This window comes from Thrips palmi, unplaced genomic scaffold, assembly GCF_012932325.1.
Source record: "Thrips palmi isolate BJ-2018 unplaced genomic scaffold, TpBJ-2018v1 HiC_scaffold_11, whole genome shotgun sequence".
Lineage (NCBI taxonomy): Eukaryota > Metazoa > Arthropoda > Insecta > Thysanoptera > Thripidae > Thrips > Thrips palmi.
Window position 1 is genome coordinate 9,565,202 of NW_023144622.1, and position 15,421 is coordinate 9,580,622.

Consider the following 15,421-nt stretch of genomic DNA (forward strand, 5'->3'; position numbering starts at 1 on the left):
TTCACCATTTTTGTACAAAATTGTACAAACTTCTGTACAAATTTGTACAAAAAGTTCCTGTGCACCAAAAACTGTGATGTCTTGTACAAAATTTGTTCAAAAACATTGAGTGTGCGGGGCGTGTTGGGTGTTGCAGTACCAGTGCGGCAAGCCGTGCGAGGAGCGGCGCGAAGGCTGCCGCGCGGACCACAAGTGCCGGCGGCTGTGCCACGAGGACTGCGAGCCGTGCGACGTGGAGGTGCCCAAGGACCTGCCCTGCGGACACAGCCGCCGCCTGCCGTGCGTGGACGCGCCCCTGGCGGAGCACTGCACGCAGAAGTGCACCCGGACCATGCGGTGCGGCCACCGCTGCGCCAACAAGTGCCGCCTGCCGTGCGGGCCCTGCAAGGTCAAGGTGAGAGCGAGGGAGAGGTCAAGGAGCTCCCTAAATGTTTTTGTACGAATTTCGTACGAGACATCACAGTTTTTTGTGCACACACTAAATTCTTATGGACTTTTTAAATGCATAAGGACGCATTTTTATGCATAGTTATGCATGCGCCTAAACGTCCATAAGGTATGTATAAAATTATGCATCACTGTGCACATTTTATGCGTCTTCCTGCATAAAATGTACACAGTGATGCACAATATTATACATAACATATGGACGTATCTGTGCATGCATAACTATGCATAAAAATTCCATAAGAATTTAGTGTGCACACGAACTTTTCGGACTTCGACGCAATTCACTGTTAAAAATAGTCGTAAATTTACGACATTTTGTAGAACAATTATGTCGTTTTAAAACGACATATTTTGTTACGACTCAAGTCGTAAATATACGACTTGAGTCGTAAATTTACGACATATTTGTCGCTATTTTGATAGCGAGACGTTCCGTTTTGAAACTAATTAAGTCGTAAATTTACAACTTAATCGTAAGTTTACGAACGATCGTAATTTATCTTTTGAATATGTCGTGCAGTTATGACTTCAGTCGTACATTTACGAATCTTGTCGTAAATTTGTGTCCTGAATCGTAAATGAACGACACAAATCGTAAATAAGCGAGCAAAATTGCAACTTTTCATCATCTTTTCGGGGATTTCAGATTTCAAAATATGTAATCGCGATTACGACATTGTCGTAGAGAAATGGTTATTTTGTCGTTCAGTTACGACCAAGTAGTTTCAGAACGATTTCTGTCGCCATCAAAATTAGCGACGTTTTTGTCGCTAATTTACGACAAAATTTCTGACAGTGAAGTTTGCACTAAAACTGATCAGGTTAATTGCCGTTCCTAGCCAAATTCAATTTCAACCTGACGTGTTTGCGCGCTTAGCGCTTCCTACAATCATTAGCACTAGCGCCGACGACGTGGGGAAGCGCACGATCGTGTGTGGTCTAGCCCTTAATGGTAATGCGGGCAAGACAGCAGGCAGGGCCGCCCAACACCGGAGAGCGATTCTCACGTTTCGGGGTAGTTTTGGCGTCTCTGATTTGCCGAAAGTGAGAAATATCCAATTAAGTTGTTCTGATTATTCGGGTCCTGGATGATACTAGAGTTATGGCAACGGTATTTATAGTAAAGACCTTGTACTACCTTCCTAAAAACATGAGCCATAAGGTATTCCCATATGTTTTAGTGGGTGTTTTGATCACGGAAATTACGTTATCACGGAAGTTACAAAGTGTGAAAATCGGCTTTAACGGCTGACTCGGGCTTGCTGTGGCTTAAAAGTCGTGCCAGGGTCAAATGATACTCTAAGCCCGACATTTAAGCGGAAAATTTTTTCACCTAGTGCTGCTGCAACATTGGGTAAAGGGTGCCACGGAAGTTACAGGTAATTGTTGATACACGCCATTTTATAATGCTCTAGCCCGCTTTGAGACCGTGTACAGCATCTTAGATTTCCGCGACCCATGCAATTATATCCCAGGGACTCCACTTTGATGGCTTGTGTCATGGAAAGTTAAAAGTTTGGCTTGGGGAGAAGTCCAGAGCTGCCTTTTCGAAATTTGTGTAGTGAAATTGAATATACGGAGGACATTTTTCGTTGCAGCATAAGTACCTTTGAAAGAAGTCTGGCGTTTTGGTCTTCGGTTGAAATCAGCTCGAGACATGCCAAGCTTCGAATCCCCATCGACAGTTGGCAGCATTTTCGAACCCCACCGCCACACTGGGGGCGGGAAGTTCGAGTATGTTCTCTTTGGACAATCACGGAAGTTACATTTGGGGTATTCCAAACGCTACGTAGACCAATCCAACGAACGTGAACTTTTCGAAATGTGTGCGTTTAGTGGGCAATGGCCCTCCCTAACATCGGAAACAAACCCCATGTCGATATCTGCGCTCGTTTGGGCACAGGAGTCAGAAGAAACGAAACTACCCCGAAACGTGAGAATCGCTCCGGAGCGTTCCGTGTGGCCTATCCCGAACTTCGCAGGCGCTCTCCTCTCTCAAAGAGACACGCAGTCGCTTAGTTTTATCGGGAACTACAGCTTTCGCGAGAAAGGCTGATGATTTTGTTATCACTTTCAAATGACCACCTCATCACAAATTGATGACATTTTCATCAAAGCCCCCACTGGTAAAACTAAAGTGTAGTAACTCTATGCTTGCGTCAAGCATAAAGTTACGCTTTAAGGGGGCAGTAGCACTTTGTGCACGCTTTTTCAAGTTTTTTCGAATTTTCTGTTTGCACCTGAATTAAAAAGACTTCCATGAATGCTAGAGACAAACGGCAGTAATCATGTAAAAGATTAATTTTTTTGCAACAATTTCAAAAAAAAGTATTTTGTTTTAGCATAAGGGGAGGCACTTATATGAGGGACGTAAAAAAGGTCTGCAAAATCATACATGGTGTCACTGCGCGCACGATTTCAGCCAAAGTTTTCAACTTTTTTTCAATCGGTAAAGTGCATAAAAAAGAGCATAAAATTGCCTACAAAATGAACCACGGGGGTTAATATCGGGCCAAAAACGCTGGTAGAAAAAGGTCGTTTTTCACAAATTTTCCATTGAATGCATTTTTCTTGTTCGATACTAAATATCCAGTAGCATTTTTCATCCGATATTAACCCCCGTGGTTCATTTTGTATGAAATTTTATGCTCTTTTTATGCACTTTACCGATTGAAAAAATGTTGAAAACTTTGGCTGAAATCGTGCGCGCAGTGACACCACGTATGATTTTGCAGACCTTTTTTACGTCCCTCATATAGGTGCCTCCCCTTATGCTAAAACAAAATACTTTTTTTTTAAATTGTTGCAAAAAAATTGATCTTTTACATGGTTACTGCCGTTTGTCTCTAGCATTCATGGAAGTCTTTTTAATTCAGGTGCAAACAGAAAATTCGAAAAAAAATGAAAAAGCGTGCACCAAGTGCTACTGCCCCCTTAAGACGTTACGCTTGAAATGAAGCATACTCTGGAAATTCTCCCATGCATTTAGATAGGGGGAATCTTGGCGAATGAGCCTGTTACGCTTGATTTCAAGCAAAAACTGAAAACGCTTGAAAACAGAGGGTAATACTACGCTTTAGTTTTACCAGTGCCTATACTTATTGCATGGGCGTGACAACAATGTCATCGCTTGTTTCGATGATATTGTTGTAAGGATAATTACACGGTAAAAACGGAACCTGGTTTTCCCAGGAAGCCAATGGTGAAGGCATAGGCGATTTCCAGGGAGTTCCTGGGAAAACCAGGAACCGTTGGTACCGTGTATCCTTGACATTGTCATCAAGTGACGACTCACATTTTGACAGTGTACCTGACTTGGTTCGCTTCCCAGGTGGACAAGGAGCTGCCGCGGTGCGGCCACACTCAGCCCGTGCCCTGCAGCGTGGACGCGGCGCTGTTCGCGGACTGCGGCGAGCCCTGCCGGCGCTCCCTGCCGTGCGGCCACCCCTGCGGCCTGGCGTGCGGCGCGGCGTGTGCGGACGGCGAGTGCGCCCAGCTGGTGGTCTACCGCGGCGGCCTGCCCGCCTGCGGCCACCGCATCATGGTCCCCTGCGCGTCCAACCACGGTAAGGGTTTTGGTGTGGTTACCGTGATGAACACTCGTGTAAATTTTGTCAAAATATCAGAAACATGTCTGAAATCCTGATCAAAATTCGCGCACCTCTGAAAGCTGAAATTCTGAAAACTTACTCTGATTTTGATGGTTTGAGTTCTACAGACTGTCAGGAGATGTTTTCAGCTTTCAGAGGTGCGCTAATCTTGATCAGGTTTTCAGACAGGTTTCTGACATTCTGACAAGATTTACACGAGTGAAGTTAGCTGACCCCTTAATAAATATATTTAAAACAAAAACAAAGTTGACAAGGTACTCAAAACCTTACGGAATGTTTTGAAGACTTATAGTACCAACTAATTGACTTAGTTATGCGGCGAAACCGTTGCTAATTTGCGAACTGTTCGCTTTGTAAGCTTATGTGCGCTTAAGTTTCTTCCAACAAAACAAACTAGAGGTGTTTGGGTTTCGTCCCTTTGATGAATGCGACCGAAGATGGATGCATTTGCCTTGAATGCCCTCCGTAGACACGTTCTGTTCGTATGTTTCCGCCCGTTTGTTTGCCACCAAGGGGAAACAACTACTCTAGCCAAATTAATAAACCATAATAAACAAAAAAAAAGAAATTCACCGTAATTTATTAAAATTTGTCTAAATTTTTCTCAAGATTCAGTAGTTTTTCCCGAAATTTATCGATAATTCAACTGAAATTCATTTGATTTGTACACTGAAGTTCTCAGAGATTTCCCCTTGTCTGCCACATCAAGCGCCTTTGCCGTGAGTGCCTTGTGTTTTGCAGACCCGAGCAGCCCCGAACTGCTGGCCCTCTGCAACGAGCCTTGCACCAAGGTCCTGGAATGTGAGCACCCATGCGCTGGGACTTGCGGCAAATGTCTTCAAGGACGTTTCCACGTGGCCTGCAAGAGCAAATGTGATCGGCCTCTCTTGTGTGGGCATGTGTAAGTATTTCCTGTTTTCGTCGGTAGAGTCAATGCTCTCTCGAGTTCGTTTTCTTGAAAGTGTGAGCAGAGCACGCGCATCACAGTATGACGAAGCCTTTAGCGTTTCAATAACTCTTGAACGCTCGCGTGTCTCAAGTTACGGATCTTGCAGTTTTACAGTTTGTTCTTAGAATCCTAACGTTTGCGTTTAGGGTTGCTCCCTTTTTCCATCCATCTACTGTTAGGATGACGGAAGTCTGTTTTATTTTCACTGTACCTTTCCAGTAATTTGAACTCTGCACACTACATTTTTATGTGGACTGTACGTGTAACTTGCACGACTTTGTGCATACGAGGAACTTTCACTATATTATTCTTCGAGAAAATGCATTATCTTATGCAAATCTGAGAACAGTTGCTCGCAAAACGTTTCTCTTGTTTGAACACTGAAAATAGAAAGGTCATACTTTTGACCGCTTAAACGGTCTTACTGAAATGTACGACCGAAAAACGGTCATACTTCGATGTATGACCGAAAAAACGGTCATACTTCGATGTATGACCGAAAAACGGTCATGCTTCGATGTATGGCCGAAAAACGGTCATACTTTATAGTGTATCACGGGTAAAGGCTGATATATCCCCAAGCTAAACAATAGCCAGTCTCGCTGATGTCTGACCTTTTTTTGGTCATACATTTAAGTATGACCGTTTTTCGGTCATACATTTGTGTATGACCGTTTTTCGGTCATACATTTGTGTATGACCGTTTTTCGGTCATACTTTTTGTATCACCGAAAATCGGTCAGATGTCTCACCCTTTGAATTTTAGTGAAATCATGTATCACCACATTCATCATTGTTCTTAAACATATAAAGATTGTTGATGAGCTTATCGTATCTGATAAATGATTGCGACTGAATAGCCTTGGGCCCCGATAAACGATCCTCCTCCTGGTGCAACCATAAGGCCACAGGGCTGAAATTTTGGCGATGTGCGACATTTGTTTGGATCAAAGTCTGTCGTTTTCTCCCGTCAGGTGTGAGGCGCCTTGCGCCGCGAGCTGCCCTCCTTGCGGCAAGCCGTGCCTCGTCAAGTGTCGCCACACCAAGTGCCAGAGGACTTGCGGCGAACGCTGCGCGCCATGCAAGGTGAGGACAGTGCTCACTGTGCTCAACGAGTGGCACGAATGCGCACACTGTGGAAAAAAATCACAGTAAATCCTGTAGTTCAGAGTACAGGATTTACTGTGCTTTCTTACAGGAACTACTGTACTTTGTACGGGATTTACAGTACTCCACAGGAGTGGAGTACGGAATATTCTGTACCAGGTACAGTAAATACTGTAGCCAGGCACAGTAAATCCTAGGTTCTGAACGAGGGGGCCACCACTCTCATTTCAGGCGTACACAAGATTACGGGATTACGGGAAATTTACTAGGGATTACGCGTGAAATTTTCGCAAATTGGTTCGAAAACGTTGAAAAATAGCTCAAAAACGTTGAAAAATGACTAAAAACGTTGAAAAATGACAGAATTTTGTCAAGGATTACGTGATTACGCCATGGATTACCAGAGATTACCAGCCAATTTGTACACAGGATTACGGGGGATGTGGCCCCCTCGGTTCTGAACTGCAGTAAATCCCGGCAAAAAAATTAACGGGGTTCCCTGTGGTTTTTTCGCACAGTGCACTTTGTCACGTTCGTTTGGATACGACGTGACGTGACACTCGCTTCAACTTTACACGGCGCTTAGGATGTCACTTTCGTTTGAACGTGGTTCGACATTCAAATGGATGTGACGTGACTCCACCTTATATGTTTTTGGACAAATTTTGTACGAGCCATGACTGTTTTTCGTGCACACGAAATTTTCGTTCAAATATGTTCGTGATTTTGCACAAATATGGGGAAACGTGCAGTTTTTGGCCCGTCCCGTTTATTTTTTGTAAAAAAATGACGGAGGGACGGGCATATAGTATGATCCCTGCTGTGCGTCCGTTCGTTCGTCCGTCCGTCCGTCCGTCCGTCCGAGGACTTCCCGTGGACCGATCTTGACCAAATTTGGTATGCAGCCTCCTTGGGTGACCCTAAGAACCGCCCGGTGGCAGCAAATCCGATCCGAGCCCCGGGGGCGCTGCTGCAGGTGCATCATGGTCTACTTGGGGTCGAGGAGGATCTCGGCAACGGATGCAGCTAGGAGGGCATGTATGGGTATTTTTGGAATCGGGGCGACGAGAGAAAACCAATGGTGCCAGTTTCGAGCGAATCGGAGAACTTCGGACCCGGGTTCAAATCCCAGCGGAGTATTTTTTGAACATTCTTTTTATTCGAGTTTTTGCATTGTTTTTGATGTTTTCGAGGGTGCTGATGACGAAAACGACATTTATTTTAACCCCAGACTCAGGTTTAATTCCCGTCAGGGTCAAACATAGGCGAAATTCGTACGTTTCTTAATGTACGGGACGGGCCAAAGTTGCCGATGTATATCGCTACTTTTCCTGTTATTTGTACAAAATTTGTACGAAAAGTTCGTGTGCACTAAAAACTGTGTTGTGTCGTACAAAATTGTACTGTACATAACATTCAGTGTGTAAGCGTTTATCCTTCCTCGCGTTCCAGGAGCGCTGCGACATGAAGTGCGCCCACAAGAAGTGCCCCAGCCTGTGCGGCGAGCCCTGCCCCGAAGGCCCCTGCAGCGAGCCGTGCCGGCGCGTGCTGAAGCGGTGTGGGCACGCGTGCGTGGGGCTGTGCGGCGAGTCGTGCGTGTGCCGCGAGTGCAGTGACATTGAAGTCTTCTTCGGCACCGAGGACGATGACGATGCCAGGTACGCCGCGGACCTTCAAGGTTTTCTTGGTGAAGTGCATGTGGAAGTGCTTAAAGTTGCCCACGAAATAATCAGGACTTTTCTGGCACAATCGGCAGCTTAAGGGGGGACCCTGGTGAAAAAATGGCCAAAACTGCCAAAAGTAGTATTTTTTAAGTTCATAGATAAAAATGTGCATAGAAGGTTTTAGATTCAACGGGTTGAACACCTTTAAACTATGTGGGTAGTTCCTTCTTCATTTGGAAAGAATTATCATTGAGATCAGTTGTTGGCTTATACGCTCAACTTCACAGCTTTGCTCAGTCGACAAAAACTTTTGTCGTAGAAAGACTTCCTGCGTTCCTGGTTGACACCTACATGAGTCGTCTTGCATGGACTCTAGTCATTGATGACTTGTTGACAAATTTTAGTGACGGAATCTCAATATCAGCCCTACTTTTTTTTACAAACACCTAAATGTTTGAAAAAAGGCTAAAAATTCACTTTTTTTAATGTTAAAATTTGAAAATTCATATTTCAGGACAGAAGTTGAATTTGAAAATTCCGTCACTAAAATCTCTTCCATACATCTTTAGGATAACCCAAAAAAATTTTCAAGACTTTCCGTTCCAATGAAAGACGCAGGAAGATTTTTCCCCAACGTTCTGAAAAACACTAAAAAGCCACTTTTCTCAGAGACCGTTCAACATTTTGGATTGAATTTTGTTTTGGGAACCCACCATAATGAACCCAATAACTAAGCAAAGTTTCAACTTTCTGGGATTATTTTAAAGCCTACCTGAAAGTTTCACCAGGGTCCCCCCTTAAGAATTAGTAATCGTAGAAAGGGTATGTTTTATGCTTGAAAGAAGTGGTTTGCCATCATCGAACATACGGGATCATATCGAGAGGGTTCCCTATGGAGTAAAGTTGAACTTTCTCTGAAACCCTTCCTTTGCTCGAGGTTCAGGGTCATCGGACTCAGACCTTCATTTTTCTGCCTTTTATTTGGACCTTATTTGGGCCGTGTTTAAAACGTCATGCTTGTGTTTCCACGTACCAAAGTGTCCGCATTGTATAGTTACATGTCAAATTTGCCACTTCAGACGACGAAACACAGCTGTCTCCGGCCCGGCTGTGGCGGTGTTATATTAGATGGGTAATCCGAATGAGCTGTCTGCGCAACGCTAATTGGCGACTTGATCTCAAAACTTTTCGGGCACTTTCGGATTTGTTTAAAAAACAATTTACAACTTTCGTTGGTAGGTTTGTGATGCTGCCAGACTGCAAACACTTGTTTGAAGTGACCTCGCTCGACCGCTGGATGCTCGGAACTGCTGATGAAGAAAACGACAAAAAAGCCATCACCAAAAAGGTAAGTGCTGATCCGTTCACACTGGTAGGACTTCAGCGTACTACGCCTTTCTTCCAGCGTGGTAGTTGCCACGCTCGCCTTTGAGCGTAGATTCCTGTTCCGCCCATCTCCCGACTTTCTAAGTGCATGGGAGAATTTCTTCTCTACGCTTGTCTTCAAGCGGAGTTGTAAGCTTGAATGAAGCGTACAAGTACGCTCCAGTTTTACCAGTGCACAAACTTAATTACTATGTGGTTTTTCGAGCACAAGTTTTGCATGAAATTGAGCATTCGTTTCTAAATGCCCGAACTCAAGCGTAGCTGGAAGCTACCGAATGCGTGGGCATGGCTTCACCACCTCCACAGCCCGTTACCTCCTTCTGTAAGAATGTTAAAACAAATAGGAAAGAGTTTCGAGTCCTAATATTTTAGCCAGACACTCATTGTATGGTGGTGCAGCTGATTTTGGAACTAACATTTGGAAATTTACTTTACCTTGTAGAGATCCTGTTGAATCCCTTGCGGAGAAAATCTTGACCATAACCGCGTACCCTTGAAATCTTCCGAAGTATTTTGAGCGTACATGAGTGCAAACTAATTTACTTTGTTATACGAAAGAAATAGTTCGTAAATTACAAAATATTTTCTTTTTGAGCTCATGCATGCTCAAAATACTTTGTTTTAACAAACTGCTTTTCTTTGTAAGGCCTGAAATAGTTTGTAAGGTTTTCTCATTGTGTATTTTCTGCTTTCGCCGACCTCCAGGAGTGCCCGAGGTGCAAGGCGCCCGTCGCGACGAGTCTGCGCTACGGCAACGTGACGAAGCAGAACGCCGCGGACGTGGCTGCGATCAAGGAGCGGCTCTTCGGCACTTGGACCACCATCGATCCCGTGGCGAAGGAGACGCGGAACTTGCTCAAGGAGATCCCAGACCGCCCACCCGGTAGGGAGGGAGTCGAACCTGACTTCTCTTGTCACAGGGGCTGTGCACCGGCAACTCAAAGGCCTTGTTCGCCCTTTGCGACATAAAACCTTTTGGTCTTCACACTAAATTCTTATGGACTTTTTTATGCATAGTTATGCATACACAGATACGTCCATATGTTATGTATAATATTATGCATCACTGTCGAGGGGTGACCCACTGTAAAATTTTGTGTACAATGATTGTGTGAATGTGCAAGAATGTGCAAGATTTCTTGCTTTTTTGCCACACATGTTGCCTACTTACAGGCGTTTTTGCCTCCTGAATGTGGAATGTGGTCAAATTTTGTACAACGAATGTGGAAAGCTGTTCCCCCCTCGATCACTGTGTACATTTTATGCAGGAAAATGCATAAAATGTACACAATGATGCACAATTTTCTACATACCTTATGGACGTTTCTGCGCATGCATAACTATGCATAAAAAATGCGTCCTTATGCATTTAAAAAGTCCATAAGAATTTAGTGTGTTCTAAACGGCATCAATTGCTTAACGCCATTTAGAGAGACATTAATTTTAGACCCGAAAGATAACTTAAGATTCCTTTTACATCCTTTGGAAGGGCAAAAACTAATTATGTGTTATCAATGGGCGTAAATGAGGATAATGGCATCAAAAAAATCTACACTCTTCAGATCGTCACAATCTCTATGGCTTTGTCCCGGCTTTGTCCTTTAAGTGCACAGTTAGCTCTACGAAGAATCGCTTCGTAATACGTAAGAAATGACAGCATTACGAAGAAATGCTTCGTACCATGAAGCAAAATCCTCCGTGATACGAAGCATTTCTAGTAGGAAGCAATTCTACAGTGCCTACGTTTTCTCCGTAGTTATGCTTCGTAGTCTTTTAAGAGTGCACTCTCAGCACGTTATTGACTTTTTGCTTAATTTGTCAATACTTATGCAAGTTATCTGTGCAACTATAATACGTACTTTTCCTTTTTTAAAGAACTACTTACGAAATAGATAACTTACTGAGAATTTTGTTTTGTACATAATTTTACAAAGGAAATAAGTCATACTTACTCAGCAAATTCTAAGTATTATTGCTGTTTATACGGATACGTAATTAATGAGAAAAAAGTCAGTAACGTGCTGAGTGTGTGAGGGTTCACGATTTCTAAATCATCGGGACGGGCCAAAGTTTCCTGTTTCGCCACATTTCCTATTATAATGCCTTTGTTTCGCCAGTGTTGTGGAGCATTCGCTTCAAAGATGACCGTCTATCTCTCTTCCCAGGTTTCCCCGCCCTGTGGGACCTGGTCCAGACAGTGGACCTGCACCTCGGCAAGGTGGAGAAGAGGGCGCGCGGCCGCAAGAAGGGCGCGCGGGCGGCGCCGCACTTGAGCCTGACGGGGATCCAGAGCCTCCACCAGTACGTGTCCGCCCTGAGCAGCCTCTACAAGGTGGCCAACGAGGCGCGGCCTCGCCTCACGGAGTCCAAGAGGGCCGAGCTGGAGGCAGCCGTCGAGCTGCTCTGCCGGGAGATCAAGCGCCGCGACCTCGTGCGACTCAGTGCCCAGGAGGTGAGAGCCTTTCCGTTGCCTGTAATTCTGTCTGTTCACTGTAAAATATGTACGAGGGTATGCATAAAATGCACACGTATGTGCATGCATAAGTATGTATTAAAAAGTTCTTAGGAATTGAGTGTGTTTCAACCTGTGACGCTGCTCTTGGTTTCGAATCAGAGCCTAGTCTCAATTGGATGGTCACATCGACGAATATCTGCCATATAGCGATGATACTTTTACATTTTGAGACTATGGGCAGGTGAAAAAATGATCTCATAGACCGCTTATCTAGCTACGCGCTTTCAGAATTCGTTTTCGTCTCTGACTCCAAAATGAGCATTTGAGCTTTTTCTACCGTGCAAACGCAAGTGGGTGCACGCACTTTGAAAAGTCTATACTGCTTTAGCTGCGTATCTACGAAGAAAATGAAGGCATTGTAGAATTGCTTCGTTTTATGAAGAACTGTTTCATTGAACGAAGGATTTTTCTTCGTACTACAAAGCAATGCCTCACAATGCCTTCGTTTTCTTCGTAATACGAACCGATGCTTGGTAGACTTTACTGTGCAGCACACATTTTGCAAATTGTCTGCACACATTTTAAACAGTGTGCTTGTTAGGCTTAAACTTCTAGTCAGGCGCATACCTAAGAACAGCGGTTCTAGGACCCATGCAGCACCCTTGGTCAGGCGGGCCGTTCTGAACTGTGTGCCTGACAGGCATACAGTTCAAAGTGTGTCCGACAAGCACTTGGGTGCACACACTTGTGTTTGCAGAGTGAGCAGATGCGCCTGTAACCCTTCATTTATGCGTTCAATTAGAAGGCTTTAACAAAAAGAGTTTAACACCAAGCAGCGGTTAATTATGTTCCCTTGTTCCAACGGTCTTTCGTCGCCAGCAGTCTAAATGCCCTTTCTGGTACGCAGGGAAAGGACATCAACGTGGAGCTGACTCGGTTCACCCGCCTGGCAGCGCTGTGCAAGGCGGAGTGCAGCGGGATTTTGTCATCCCAGGCCCAGACCTTCTTGATCCGAGCTATCCGTACCGTTGGACCCTACCACATGGTGAGACTTAATCGCAGTTCATTTGACTTACATCTTATTAATTTGGGGTGTGAAACTGGAGCTTACGCTTCGTTCAAGCATACAACTACTCTACAAATCGAAAAGCGTACATTGTATGCTCTAACTGGAGCATGCCTGCACACTAAACTTCTTACGGATTCATCCTATCTGTATTACGGACATTTTTGTGCAATTGCAATTACGGATAGATTTTGCTTGTAATACGGATGAAATCATCCGTATTGCGAAGAGTTTTACGTCCGTAACATACAGACGAAAATATCCGTATGGTACGGACGTAAAACTCTTCGTATAGGATGATTTCATCCGTATTACAAGCAAAATCTATCCGTAATTGCAATTGCACAAAATGTCCGTAATACAGATAGGATGTATCCGTACACTGAGAATGAAAGAGTCACCACCATCGCCCTTTCATTGGGTAACGCACGCATCGTTGCCCAAATTTGGGTGACGAGCTCGCGGTGACCAAATTTTGGGCAGTCAGAAAATCGTCGCCCAAATTTGGGTAACGTCGTCGGCGACGCCGTTAGGTCCCCGATGACGCTCTTCCGGGGCACCACGATGACCCAATGTGGCGTTGAGGCCTCCGTCATCGTGGTGGCTCCGGATGGACGTCATCGCGAACCTCACGGCGTCGCCGACGGCGTTACCCAAATTTGGGCGACCTACGCCTGTTACCAAATTTCGGGTGATGAATTTTTCGTCACCAAAATTTGGGCAACGAAGTTGCATCACCCATTAAAAGGGCGATGGTGTGACCAATTCATTCTCAGTGTAAGAAGTTAAGTGTGTGCAAGCACGCTCGAGCTAGCGCATGCCTGTCAAGCATGCACTTACAAGTGCATACATGCACGCTAACTGAAGCATGCATCTAGTGCACAAGGGACAGGGATAGGGAGTTGCCTGCATCAGGAAGCGTGTACATGGATGGCATGTATGCACTAGTAAGTGTATGCTTGGCAGGCATGCGCCTGCTAGGATCAGGGCGGGAAAAACTGGACAGGGGAAGAACTGGACACCCCACATTTTACTTCAAATGCCGTAAGTGCTGGCCTGACAACTGTCGTGTAATGAACCGCTGATGCTACGGAACAACTATAGTTGTTATTCCTGTGCCTACGGTATTTGAAGTAAAATATGGGGTGTCCAGTTCTTCACCTGTCCAGTTCTTCCCCGCCCTGACCCTAGAGCGTGCTTGCAGGCATGCTCCAGTTAGAGCATACAATGTATTCTCTTCGATTTGTAGAGTACGCCTGTAGACAACGCTTTAAGTCAAGCGTAGCCTCGCATTGACTTTTTATCTCCTGCCAAAAAGTTTTTCGAGCAAACGTAATATGTACTATTTTCTATTTAGCTTTGCACGATTATTTTTCATTATAAAGGGTCATTAGTCCATTAAACGTGACTTTTTGTCATTTGCAATGTAATGTTTAATTTTTACATGATCTTTGGACAATTTTATATTAAAAACGACCAAAACTGTGCATAGTTAAAGAGAAAAGAGTACAACTTACGTCTGCTCAGTCAACTTTATAAGCAAGAGACAATAAAGGTCATGGGTCTGAGAGTGAACTTCACGTCAATAGTGACGCATGGAGATCCCAGGCGGCTCCTGGAAAATGACACCTTTTTCCAGGGCGGCCCTGGAAATTCAATGCGCTGCTCTTGCCGTGTTGTTATGATTACTTGTCTATGCAACGCGTAAAATGGCGTGTAAGGTTTCCGAAATGTGGTTTCAACGACTTCGTTATTTTCTTTCAGGGTAGAGACGGTGAGGTACGAGAGGAGCTTGAAAAGTTTGGAAGGATCGAAGAGGTTCTCTACGTGAAGGAAGCAGTTGGGCTGTCGAGCGGCCACTGGTACAAGTGCCCCAACGGCCACTTCTACGTGATCGGGGACTGCGGCGGCGCCATGCAGAGTCGGTGTGCAACGAGTGCAAAGCCACCATCGGCGGCACAAACCACAGACTCCGCAGCGACAATGCCTTGGCAAGAGAGCTGGGGGCGACCGCTCCGGCCTGGCCACAGTGATGGGTTCACTGGGATTGTTTCTCTGCACATCCCGTATTATTTATTTCAGAGATCAAGTGCAATAAGCTGGCGTTTCTCTCCCAACATGGCCTTGTTTATTTTAGAGCGTGTTTTTAAACATTTTGTAGTAGGTTTTAATTTTATAAATGGCATCTATAATTTTAGGAAGCCGATAAGCATGTTTGTCTATTTCAAGTCTCAGCTTCCTCAAGATACAAATCTGTAGAAACAATTTTTCTGAATTCACTGTCACTACAGGTTATGATTAGTGGCCTCCACATTCAATATTTATGATTCTTTTATTCTGTTATAGGGATTGTGTTTTTGTAATCTGATGGTGCTCTATTCATGTTTGTTTCTCTTTCTGTCAGAAGTCTGGTCAAACTGCCTTGTGCATCTTGAGTGGTCATATTGTGACGTAAATTGCTGCCAAGGTGACACGCATCCCTCCTCGCTCAACGAGGAATGTTTTCACAAATAAATGGAATTTGTCTGAAATCCCAATGTCTCGTTATTTGTCCCAAAATGACGTACTAAGTCGATGTTTGTCATTCACTGCTAATCCAAGTGTGGACCAAGTCCACGCTAGGTAGCGCTAGGTAGCGTGGACCACGGTGGTCCACGCTAGGGAACGTGGCCCACGAATGGTCCACGCAAGGAAACGTGGACCACGAATGGTCCACGCTAGGAAGCGTGGACC

At 44.7% G+C, this 15,421-nt stretch overlaps 1 protein-coding gene across 1 annotated transcript in view; it reads left to right on the forward strand.

The window, feature by feature from the left end:
• Window positions 1-14,864, forward strand: part of LOC117639624 (NFX1-type zinc finger-containing protein 1-like) — a 30,366-nt gene extending 15,502 nt beyond the window's left edge. The window contains 11 exon segments of the mRNA XM_034375476.1: window positions 137-394; window positions 3,782-4,016; window positions 4,803-4,962; window positions 5,985-6,096; window positions 7,570-7,775; window positions 9,021-9,129; window positions 9,873-10,050; window positions 11,333-11,619; window positions 12,530-12,667; window positions 14,453-14,603; window positions 14,606-14,864. Of these exon segments, the coding sequence (XP_034231367.1) occupies window positions 137-394; window positions 3,782-4,016; window positions 4,803-4,962; window positions 5,985-6,096; window positions 7,570-7,775; window positions 9,021-9,129; window positions 9,873-10,050; window positions 11,333-11,619; window positions 12,530-12,667; window positions 14,453-14,603; window positions 14,606-14,721 (1,950 nt within the window). The 3' untranslated portion in view covers window positions 14,722-14,864.
• The last annotated feature ends 557 nt before the right edge of the window (window positions 14,865-15,421 follow it).